This window comes from Oryctolagus cuniculus, chromosome 5 (genome assembly GCF_964237555.1).
Source record: "Oryctolagus cuniculus chromosome 5, mOryCun1.1, whole genome shotgun sequence".
In the NCBI taxonomy this organism is placed as follows: domain Eukaryota; kingdom Metazoa; phylum Chordata; class Mammalia; order Lagomorpha; family Leporidae; genus Oryctolagus; species Oryctolagus cuniculus.
The window spans coordinates 126,520,632-126,533,060 of record NC_091436.1 but is presented as its reverse complement, the minus strand read 5'-3'; the positions used below and the strand labels follow the sequence as shown (position 1 = coordinate 126,533,060).

General features: G+C 46.3%; 1 protein-coding gene across 3 annotated transcripts in view; it reads right to left on the bottom strand.

Moving 5' to 3' along the window:
- Positions 1 to 12,429, bottom strand: part of XPO5 (exportin 5) — a 49,668-nt gene that overhangs the window by 13,530 nt on the left and 23,709 nt on the right. For all 3 annotated transcript variants that reach the window (XM_070074065.1, XM_051854690.2, XM_070074066.1), the window contains 6 exons: positions 10,043 to 10,198; positions 6,586 to 6,627; positions 6,245 to 6,334; positions 4,320 to 4,519; positions 3,834 to 3,933; positions 2,811 to 2,992 (listed from right to left, as the gene is read on the bottom strand). In XM_070074065.1, coding sequence (XP_069930166.1) covers positions 2,811 to 2,992; positions 3,834 to 3,933; positions 4,320 to 4,519; positions 6,245 to 6,334; positions 6,586 to 6,627; positions 10,043 to 10,198 — 770 coding nt within the window. The remainder of the gene's footprint in view (positions 1 to 2,810; positions 2,993 to 3,833; positions 3,934 to 4,319; positions 4,520 to 6,244; positions 6,335 to 6,585; positions 6,628 to 10,042; positions 10,199 to 12,429) is intronic.

Sequence of the window (12,429 nt, the reverse complement as noted above, 5' to 3'; positions counted from 1 at the left end):
CTGGTGTGCCGGCGCCGCAAGGCAGAGGATTAGCCTGTTGAGCCACGGCGCCGGCCGGGCCATCTTCTACTGCTTTCCCAGGCCATAGCAGAGAGCTGGATCAGAAGAGGAGCAGCCGGGACTAGAACCGGCATCCATATGGGGTGCTGGCACTTCAGGCCAGGGCGTTAACCCACTGCACCACAGCGCTGGCCCCTGCTTGATTGTTTTGAGACATCCAGTATAAAATGTTTAGTAGCACTGGTGAAAGCAAGGATCCTCGTCTTAATCCTGAAGGTTGGAGAGCTTGTGGTCTTTTCATGACTGAGTATGATGTATAAATATGCACTTGCATGAAAATTCATGTTGAAGAAATTCTCTTCTGATTCCAGTTGCTAAGTGTTTTTGTTTGTTTGCTTTTAAATCACGAAAGAGTACTAACTTTTAAAAAGACTTTTTCTGCACTGAGATGACTTTAAGGTTCGATTCCCTTTGGTGTATTACAATAACTGATTTTTTTATGAGTTCTGAACCATTCTTGCATTCCTGGGTAAATCCCATTTAGTCATGGTGTACTATGATTTTATATGTTAGAATCAACTTGCTAGTATTCTGTGAGGCCATCTGCAGCGCTACCTTAATGGTTACCTCCTATTTGTGCAAAGCCCAAGGACAGATAAGAGATGCCATTTTCTTTTAAAAATTGTAATTTGCTATCTTTTTTTTTTGTTTCTGAATTAAGTTTCTCTTGGTTGCTTTTAAAGATGCTAATACAGTGAAATGATCGCTGATGAAATTAGTTTTTCCTGAGAAGAAATTCATAATCTTGAATTCGACAGGAGGCAGACCAATCATCTGGTTTTATTTAAGTAACTGTGACTGTGACTCCAAGAAACAATTTAAAAACAAAAGGGTTTCTGTTATCAGCATGTTGAATACTCCTGAGACCACAACAGAATCGGGCACTCCTTATAGCTTCCTCTGTTAGTCCAGGAGGTGGCATCACAGTGGCTGCACCTCACTCACAGTGCCGGCAGGAAGACCCGACAGCACTCAAGCTCCTATATCTGACTCCAGGTGAGGTGTTTACAACAGCGACATCCACAAGCCCTGGGAGGATTCAGGCTCCTAAAAGATCCCCCTGCCTGACATTTCCAACTTCCAGATCTGCATTTTCACGTTATAAAGGGCTAGGTGTTGCTTGGCAAGGAAAAAACAACTGAGTAACAAAAGTTATCTATTTGAAATAGTATTGCCAGTCAGGAGTATAATCACTAGGCTAACAAAACTTCACACATATAAAGATTTTAATTAAATACATGGAAGTTATATAAAACAATGGAAAAAGGTCACAGGAAAGCCATTATTCAAAACAGATAATGATGAAAGTGAACCTTTTAAGAATAATAAAGAGTTCTACTACCCACGTGTATCCTCCATCCAATTCACTACGGGCAGTCTTGTCCAATAGAAATATAAGGAAAGTCAGAGTGGACATGGATTTCAAACTTTGCACCAAAATACTACACTTGATCTTAGCAAAAGGCCAAGAAGCAATTGCAACAAAATAAACTTAGCTTTTAATTCCACTTTTTAAAGTACTGTCATGTAAGTTATTTAAAATTTCTGGTAATCAGATTAAAAATACAAAAAGAAACACAAAATATATTATTTAACCTATAAAAACATAATTTTAAATACATTATTAATATAAACAGGTACTTTACATCCTTTTTGAACTAAGATTTAGAAATGTGTGTATTTTACACTTATGGCTTATCTCAATTCAGAATTTCAAGTGTTCAAGAGCTATGTGTGACTACTGGCTTCTATATAAACACAGCTCCAATATCTTTTTCTTTTTCTTTTTTTTTTTTTTGACAGGCAGAGTAGACAGTGAGAGAGAGAGACAGAGAGAAAGGTCTTCCTTTGCCGTTGGTTCACCCTCCAATGGCCGCTGCGGCCGGCGCACCATGCCTATCCGAAGGCAGGAGCCAGGTGCTTCTCCTGGTCTCCCATGGGGTGCAGGGCCCAAGCACTTGGGCCATCCTCCACTGCACTCCCGGGCCACAGCAGAGAGCTGGACTGGTGCCCTGACCAGGACTAGAACCCGGTGTGCCAGCACCTCAAGCCAGAGGATTAGCCTACTGAGCCGCGGCACCGGCCGCCAATATCTTTTTCATCAGACATATAAGTGCTATCAATATCTTGCCATATCTTTCAGCGAAGCAAAATTGTACCTACTAAAAACAGTAATTTAAGGGGGCCGGTGCTGTGCTATAGTGGGTAAAGCTGCCATCTGCGATGCCAGCATCCCATATGGGTGCCGGTTCGAGTCCCAGCTGTTCCACTTTCAAATAAATAAATAAATCTTTAAAAAAAAAAAAAAAAGCATGCATCTCAAAAATTGCTTTTGGGGGCCACTACTGTGGCACAGTGGGTTAACACCCTGGCTTGAAGCGCCGGCATCCCATATAGGCACCGGTTCAAGACCCAGCTACTCCACTTCTGATCTAACTCTCTGCTATGGCCTGGGAAAGCAGTACAAGATGGCCCAAGTCCGTGGGCCCCTGCACCCATGTGGGAGACCCAGAAGAAGCTCCTAGCTCCTGGCTTAGAGATTGGCGCAGCTCCGACTGTTGCGGCCAAGTGTACATCACTGATGCTATTTTTAAAAACAAGAGATTCCCCCTCCCCACAAGAAAGAAACAAGACCTAATCCCTCACTGTCACCACCATGACATGAAGACATATAAAGAGATCAAACTTTTGAGACATTTTAGGTAAAACATTAAAAAAAAAAAAAAAGAATAACCTTTATTCTGACCCACCTTATAAGGGCAAGCAAATTGTCAAGAAGTTTCAGGATCTGCTCCGTGCAGGGGTTACGGAAGACTGGATTTCCACTGGGTGTATAACCCACAACAAATCCCCCAGCTTTGGCCTCTTCTAGGTCGGTGGGCCAGCAAGTCCGTTTCATAACACCCAGAATGCTATACACACAAAAGCTCATCTACAGAAAGACAAGAATGAGAGGTAACCATAAAAGGGGAAGAAAAGACAAAAGAACTGTAGGATATAGTTAGGGCCATGGCAAAGGTGAGAGGCCAGAAAGAAGGTAAGAATCCTATGCCCTCCTGTACTCATGGGATTCCTGTCCCTTCCTTTCAGATACAGTCCAAGAGGGGTCTTCTCACTATCATTTTCAGGGCCAGTAGGAGGCTCTTGAAGCTTCTCTTTTGTAAGGATGCCTTTCCACAGGCTGCAGGGACCCTCTCAAGGGCCCCCAATTAGAAGGCAGCTTAGACATGCTCCAAAGCAAGTGTTGAAATCGCCATCATTTCACCCTGCTCTGAGCTGACCCTGTGCCCTCCAGTTTGGGCCTTAGCAGCTTTGGCCCTAACCCCAATATCACAGCACTTTCAACCAACCGTCTGCTTGCCAGGTTAATTCCTATGACTTCTGTCATTAATGGAGCCAGGAACAAGGAATATTTGAATAGTAAAGCCCTAAAAACCTCAGATTTTCAAGTCAGGCCCTCACTTAGGACATTACATGATAGACAGGTGGCAGGACACCCCTGTTGACCAAGCTCTGACCTACTTGCTCACTACAGCTCAGTTTTCAGAGCTTCTAAGAGAGATCCTTACAGCCAAAATAATGACTTCACAGAAAAGACCACCTACTCTGCTATGGACACTGATTCAAGACCAAAGATAAGAAAGCAGAAGCTTAAGGAAGTGGAGACTCCCAGGTACAGAAAAAACAAATCTATAAAGAGTTTAACAAATGACAATATGCTACTCGTACTCACAGCCAATTCAACTTCCCATCCACACAAGGGTCTTACTTACTCGTGCACGGTTTAAGCCACAGGGATCCTCCATGCCTGGGTCATAGCTTTTCTGATCTGCACCCACATAGGCAATAAAAGCATCAACATCTGAGAGCACTCTAAAGGGTGGAGGGGGAAAGCAAGTTACGTTATGTATTAAGCAAGGACACTTTCTTCCACAAGAACTTATAGGTTATGACTATTTGGCTCTAATGAGCAGTTTTGATAGTGAGAAGTTCAATTATATTGTTAGCTGTCATTTGAAGGCTTCAACTTCCTTTGCTATTCCCACAACATGCAAAGAATGACAAAAGTTCCTCTTTCCCTATACCTTTGAACAGCATGGTGATATTTTTAGAAATTAGATTCCAAGCAACTGCTTTCAGACAAATTCAGGTACCACTGATAGTACCACTTATAGCTCCCACATCCACCCTGGGCACAGTGCTGGAACTTGAACGGACATGCAAGTGCAGTAGGTGTCAGGGCAAAAGATTTCCTCTACCTGTGCATGTCTTCAGAAAGCCAGATGCTGGCCACAGGCGCCATCAGCTCCTCTAAGAACACCTTCTGACGCTCGTAGTTTTTGAACTGGTTGCTGATGAGAACCAGGGCTTCCATGAGAGCACACTTCTCCATTTGTGTCAAGAGCAGCTCATTGGAGAGAAGCTGCTTCACGTGACTATAAAGCATGTCAAAATTGGGCTGCAGAGTATAAAGAAAAAAAGCCAGAGATGATGGAGGGCTTTCAGGGGTCAGTCACTATAAGAAGAAAGAAACCACAGCAAGTCCCAGGAGGGCCAGGCCCATAAGGAAGTCCTTTAGTAACTCTGTGAAAAAAAAAAATTTTTTTTTTTAAGATTTATTTATTTGGGGCTGGTGCTGTGGCGCAGCAGGTTGAAGCCCTGGCCTACGGTGCTGGCATTCCATACGGGGCGCCTGTTCGAGTCCTGGCTACTCCACTTCCAATCTAGCTCTCTGCTACTGCACCTGGGAAAGCAGTGAAGGATGGCCCAAGTCCTTGAGTCTCTGCACCATGTGGGAGACCTGGAAGAAGCTCCTGGCTTTGGATCAGCTCAGCTCCATTGCAACCATTTGGGGAGTGAACCTACAGATGAAAGACCTCTCTGTGTCTCTACCTCTCTCTGTAACTCTTTTGGATGAACAAAATAAATCTTAAAAAAAAAAAAAATCATTTATTTGAAAATCAGAGTTACATTGAGAGAAAGGGAAAGACTGAGGTCTTCCATCTGCTGCTTCACTCCCCAGATAGCCTCGCCTCAACAGCTGGGGCTGGGCCAGGTAGAAAGCAGGAACCTGGAACTCCATCAGTGTCTCCTACATGGGTGTCAGGGGCCCAGGTACTTCAGCCAACTTCTGCTGCTTTTCCATGTACATTAGTAGGGAGCTGGGTTGGAAGTGGAGCAGTCAGGACTTGAACCGGCACTCACATGAGATGCTAGAGTTGCAGGCGGTGGCTTAACCCAATGTGCCATGACACTGTCCCTTGTTATAATGTTCTTTCACATTGCTTCTCGGCCTTTTGGCTATAATCAAGTGTAATGTTCTTTCGTATGAAAAAATATGGCAATTCAGACAGGAGGAGTTTTTGCCTTGAGTATTTGGATAACCGTATTTTCCAATATTGCAACAATCAAAATTATTTTTTTCTATGTCAACTTTACAATATCTTTGCAGGCAAAGACCAGTTTGTTAAAGACACAAGGAGACAACTGCTGTGTATTCACCGAAATATCTGGTCAGTTCATAATCTGGAATCAGGCTAAATTTCTTAAAGCAATATCCCCAGAAGTTGGATTTGTAACTGGATTCTCTCAAGATTAGGCACACCATCTGGCAGTAGTAAGAACACTGCATAGTACATTAACAAGGTGTACATTTAGGGCAAATCATTCATTCTGAAGGGAGAAAATATTTGCCTTTTTAACTACAATAGAGAGAGGAAAAACCCAGCAAGTATGCAAAGCTACAGTCCCCTCCCCCTTTTTTTTTTAAATTTTTTTTATTTTTTGACAGGCAGAGTGGACAGTAAGAGAGACAGAGAGAAAGGTCTTCCTTTGCCGTTGGTTCACCCTCCAGTGGCTGCTGCGCTGATCCAATGGCAGGAACCAGGTACTTATCCTGGTCTCCCATGGGGTGCAGGGCCCAAGTACTTGGGCCATCCTCCACTGCACTCCCTGGCCACAGCAGAGAGCTGGCCTGGAAGAGGGGCAACCGGGACAGAATCCGGCGCCCCGACCGGGACTAGAACCCGGTGTGCCGGCGCCGCTAGGCAGAGGATTAGCCTAGTGAGCCGCGGCGCTGGCCCCCCCTTTTTCCTTTATGTGAGGTATTACAAAGGCTAGGTCGACAGAAATGTAACCAAACTCAACAGGCTCAAAGGCTACACAGTCAGGTCTGGTAGCTTACCAGCACAAGCTCGGGGTAGTCACGACACATCTTGATGATGGAGGAGCAGGCGTGCCTCCTCACGTTCCTCACGGCCCGGGTTCTGGGGGCCTGAAGAGAGACACGCGAAAGACTCAGGGTCCCTTATAACACCACCTACAGAGGCTGCACAGCATGAGCATGGAGGCACGTTCACACCCACGGGGGTCTAACGTCACATGTTCTATCTCCCTGCAGGCCACGGCATCAGGTGAGCATCTACTGCTTGTACCAACTCCTTCAACTACACAACAATCTAGACACTAGGGATCCACATTTTTGCACTCAAAGTTAGAATCTGTTGATTTAATAAATGGTCTTACCTTACTTTCTTCAACAGTTTCAAAAGTGACAGATGAAAATAGCTAAGGAGAAGCAAAAAGAAAAAAGTCACTTTCTTTTTTTTTTTTTTTTAATTAAAGATTTACTTATTGGAAAGGCAAAGTGACAGAGACAGGGAAAGAGATAGGGATCTTGCATCTGCTGGATCACTCCCCAAATGGCCACATCAGCCATGGCTCCTATTTTGGCAAAGTCAAAGCTAGGAGTCAGCAATTCCATCTGGGTCTCTGATGTGGAGGACAAGAACTTAAGCCATGTTCCACTGCCTTCCCAGGCACACCAGCACAGAGCTGGACTGGAAGCAGAGTAGCCTGGTCTCACACCAAGCACTCTGATACAGGATATGGGTATCCCAAGTGGCAGCCAAACTGGCTGCATGCACCACAAGGGCCACCTCACTCATGCTTTAAATAGTAGTTAAGGGGCGGGCACTTGGCACAGCAGCTAAGTCATCCACACCCCACACTGGAGCACCTGTTTGAGTCCCAGTCCTCTGCTTACTATTCAGCTTCCTGCTAACGTGCACCTTGAGAGGCAGCGGATGAGGGCTCAAGTATCTGAGTCCTTGCCAACCATACAGGAGACCTGGATTGAATTCTGGGCTCCTGGCATTGGCATGATTCAATCTTGACTGTTCCAGGCATTTGGGGAGTGAACCAGATGAAATAATACAATGAAAATAACTATAAATTAAAAGAAAAGTCATTAGCACTTAATTTTCAACACAATTCCAGAGTATATTCTCAGTAACATATGGTAAGAAAAGAGCTTTCAACTGCCTTCACCAAGCTTCGGATATCCATTTTCTCAGATACCACTGTGAGAAGCTTGAAATTCACAATTTTACAATCAAACCATTTTACAAAGTAAGAGGTCAGAGAATCCCAGAACTAGCCAGGCTATTACCCAAACACTGAGCTACGCTGACAACTTTCTTCTCTGTTGTTTTAATCAAAAGTTGAGTGATCCTGATTCCATTTTATAACTTCCTATTCACTTCTTTTCTTTTTTTTTTTAAGATTTATTTTTATTTATTTGAAAGGCAAAGTTAGAGAGAGGTCTTCCATTGGGTGAATCACTCCCAAGATGGCCGCAATGGCCGGAGTTCAGTGGACCCGAAGCCAGAAGCCAGGAGCCAGGAGCCTCCTATGGATTTCATATGTGGGTGCAGGGGCCCAAGGACTTGGGCCACCTTCCACTGCTTTCCCAGGCCACAGCAGAGAGCTGGAGCAGAAAAGGAGCAGCTGGGACCAGAACTAGCGCCCATATGGGATGCTGGTACTTCAGGCTGGGGCTTTGACCCACTGCGCTACAGCGCCAGCCCCTTTCCATTCACTCTTTAATCCAAACCAACATTGACCGCTATGACGGAATTATGCTATAATCAGGAAACCCAGGGTGGTCATTTGCCCTAGGGTTTAAGATGTAGTTAGGGCCAGTGCCGCGGCTCAATAGGCTAACCCTCTGCCTAGCAGCGCTGGCACACTGGGTTCTAGTCCTGGTCGGGGTGCCGGATTCTGTCCCTGTTGCCCCTCTTCCAGGCCAGCTCTCTGCTGTGGCCCGGGAGTGCAGTGGAGGATGGCCCAAGTGCTTGGGCCCTGCACCCGCATGGGAGACCAGGAGAAGCACCTGGTTCCTGCCTTCGGATCAGCGCGGTGTGCCGGCTGCGGCGGCCATTGGAGGGTGAACCAACGGCAAAAGGAAGACCTTTCTCTCTCTCTCTCTCACTGTCCACTCTGCCTGTAAAAAAACAACAACAACAAAAAGATGTAGTTAGGATGTCTGAGTCCCATATCAGAGTGTCTGGGTGTGAGTCCTGACTCCCCTCTCAATTCCAGCTTCTTACTAAGGAGCACCCTCAGAGGCAGCAAGTGATAGCTCGAATGGTTGGGTCTCTGTCATCCATGTGGGAAACTCAGATTGAATTCCTAGATCCTAGATTGAAGCTGACCAAGGCCCGAGTGTTGCGGGCATTTGGAAAGTGAACAAGCAGGTGGGAGATCTTGGTCTTTCTCTTTTCTCTGTTTTCCAATAAATAAAACAACAGAATTTTTAAAATTAAAAAATTTGTCTAAAAAAGCATCTCCATCTCTTAGAGAATTGCTATTATGTTGCTGTGGATTTCTTCTGAGAGGAGAAGCGCAGTGGGGGCAAGAGGCACGACACAGACACTGGGAGTCGGGTGAAAGTGGGCTAGAGGCGAGCAGCTCGCACTCTTTTATTTCAGTTGGTGCAGCAGCTTATATAGCCGAGGCAGCCAATCTGGTCAAGGGGCAGTTTATGCTGTAACCAATCACTGTCTGCCAGGCAGGCTCCATTGACACGTGGGTCCCGAAGCCATTTCCTGAGTAACTGACATTCGCTTGCCAGCACCTTCTTGGCACAGCCTTCTCATTCTACCACAGTGTTGTAATAAAGACGTCCACTTCTCTGAAGATTACCAGCCTTGGGACACACGTTTGTTTGTCTGACTACTGTACATTTTTCCTTCTTTGAGGGCTTCCCATTCTTTGCTCTCCACCAGTGGTGGTGAGACTCAGGGCTCCCTGCTTGACCCACAGATCTCCGAACTCCATGGATACATTCTTCTTCCTAGGGCTTCACTTCTAGTCTTGGGGACTTCTATGATGATGATGCCTTTATTTATCTCATGTACTGGAGTCTGACGTTCCAACTCAAACAATCCATTTGTTTTAAGGTGTCTCCACCTAGATGTTCTACAAATACTTCAAACACAGCATTATAAAATCTACTCTTTTCTCTTTACTTTTGCTCTCTTTCCTGGCCACAGTATTCCCTCAGGTATTAGCTCTACCAGCCACCTGGTCATTAAGCTGGACACCTGGAAGCTGTCCACACTATCCTTTCCTGTCACACATCTCCTTCCGGAGGCAGGCTATGGCACAGTGATTAAGAAGACATGTGGTACCCCTGCATGCCATTTCAGAGAGCCTGGCTTTAAGTCTGGACTCCAATCCTAATTCTAGCTTCCTGGCAATACACACCCTTACGAGGCAGGAGGTGACAGCTCAAGCAGTTGGGTCCCTGCCATCCACATGGAGACCTAGATTGAGTTCCTGGTGTCTAATTTCAGCCTGGCCCAGTCCTGGCCATTGCAAGCATTTGGGGGAGTGACCAATGGATAGGATCTTGCTTGCTATGTCTGTACTTGTCTATCTCTCAAATAAATTAATTAAAAAGATAAAATAAAACCCTCTCCCTGACTGACAGAATAATCTGATACCCTCCTCTTAGTGTGCAAGTCTACTAATTGCAATGCCACACAGGTGAGACACTTTTTCCCATAGTGTAAGGCCCTAGCATGGTGCCTATCCACAGGCAGTATTGAGCAAATACTGCCTCATATACTTTCAAAACATTTACAAGAAATAAAATAAAATAAAATAAAATAAAATTTACAAAGGAGATGGACTTTACCTTAGAAAAGACCTGGGGCAGGAACTCTGGTCTGTAGGTGACAAACGGGAAGAGTGCTGAGACATTAGTGAGGACACAGGACAGAATGAGGGGATCCTTGGTGTCAAAGTTCAGGACCATTTGCAACAGCTCTACCCCATCGTTAACAGGAATTTCCTATAAAACAAAAAGGAGGTTGATGCAGCCGCCACTACTCAGAAATAATCTCTTTTGCTAAATTTCCTTTAGAACTTATAAATACATAATATGGTTGCATATATGATTTCATAACACCACTTTGTAACCCTGAACTCCTAAACGGCACCTGATGCTACCATAATTTCTCACAAATGATATGACAAAGCACCATAGCTGGGATGCAGCATTTCCCACTACAAGCAGTTGAGACTGTTTCCAGACAATGCTGCGAGACACAGCTACCAAAAAACTCTTCTGTTTACATTTTTTTTTTTTTTTTTTTTTGACAGGCAGAGTGGACAGTGAGAGAGAGAGACAGAGAGAAAGGTCTTCCTTTTGCCGTTGGTTCACCCTCCAATGGCCGCCGCGGCCGGCGCACCGCGCTGATCCGATGGCAGGAGCCAGGAGCCAGGTGCTTTTCCTGGTCTCCCATAGGGTGCAGGGCCCAAGCACCTGGGCCATCCTCCACTGCACTCCCTGGCCACAGCAGAGGGCTGGCCTGGAAGAGGGGCAACCGGGACAGAATCCGGCGCCCCGACCGGGACTAGAACCCGGTGTGCCGGCGCCGCTAGGCGGAGGATTAGCCTAGTGAGCCGCGGCGCCGGCCTATTTTTTTTTTTTTTTTTTTTTTGACAGGCAGAGTGGACAGTGGGAGAGAGAGACAGAGAGAAAGGTCTTCCTTTTGCTGTTGGTTCACCCTCCAATGACCGCCGCAACTAGCACGCTGCGGCCGGCGCACCACGCTGATTCGATGGCAGGAGCCTGGTGCTTCTCCTGGTCTCCCATGCGGGTGCAGGGCCCAAGCACTTGGGCCATCCTCCACTGCCCTCCCAGGCCACAGCAGAGAGCTGGACAGGAAGAGGAACAATCAGGACTAAAACCCAGAGCCCATATGGGATGCCAGCGCCGCAGGTGGAGGATTAACCTAGTGAGCCACGGCGCCAGCCCCTGTTTTCTAAGCTTAAAAATTTATTTTGCTGAGGGCTGGCACTGTGGTACAGCAGGTTAAGCTACCACTTATGACACTTGCATTTCATATTGGAGTGTCAGTTCAAATCTAGCTACTCGGCTTCAGATCCAGCTCCCTACTAGTGTGTCTTGGAAGGTAGCAGAAGATCACCAAGTAATTAGGCCCCTGTAATCGATGCAGGAGACCTGGGTAGAGTTCTGCGCTCTTGGTTTTGGCCTGGACCAGCCCTGGCTATTTTGGTCATTCGAAGAGTGAACTAGCAGCTGGAAGATCTCTCTCCTTCTCTGGTACTCTGTCAAATAAAATAAATCTTTTAAAAAACAAAAGAAAACAAACAAACAAAAAAACTACATAGTTGGGCCTGGTGCTGTGGCTTAGAAGGTTAAGCCTCTGCTCATAGGGTCGACATTCCATACAGGTGCAGGTTCGAGTCTCACTGCTTCACTTCCAATCCATATCCCTGCTAATGCACCTGGGAAAGCAGTGGAAAGTGGCCCAAGTACTTGGGCCCCTGCACCCATATGGGAGATCTAGATGAAGGGCCTGGCTTCAGATTGGCCCAGCTCTGGCCATTTGGCCATTTGGGGAGTGAACCAGAAGATGGAATCTCTCTGTCTTTGTCCCCCTCCTCCATAACTCTGCCTTTCAAACAAATAAACTTTTTTTTTCTTTTGACAGGCAGAGTTAGACAGTGAGAGAGAGAGAGAGACAGAGAGAAAAGTCTTCCTTTTCCGTTGATTCACCCCCCAAGTAGTTAAAACCACTAATATCTTTGGTCATTACTTTTTTTGTCATTCCCCTGCTTCCCTCCCCCAAGATGAGATCTTTCCCCAAACAGTTGATATTCTTTTTTTTTTTTTTTAACAGGCAGAGTGGACAGTGAGAGAGAGATACAGAGAGAAAGGTCTTCCTTTGCCGTTGGTTCACCTCCAATGGCCGCCGCGGCCGGCGCGCTGCGGCCGGCGCACCGCGCTGATCCGATGGCAGGAGCCAGGAGCCAGGTGCTTTTCCTGGTCTCCCATGGGGTGCAGGGCCCAAGCACCTGGGCCATCCTCCACTGCACTCCCTGGCCACAGCAGAGGGCTGGCCTGGAAGAGGGGCAACCGGGACAGAATCCGGCGCCCCGACCGGGACTAGAACCCAGTGTGCCGGCGCCGCTAGGGCGGAGGATTAGCCTAGTGAGCCGCGGCGCCGGCCACAGTTGATATTCTTTAATGCCACTTATTAAGTAATCCAATCT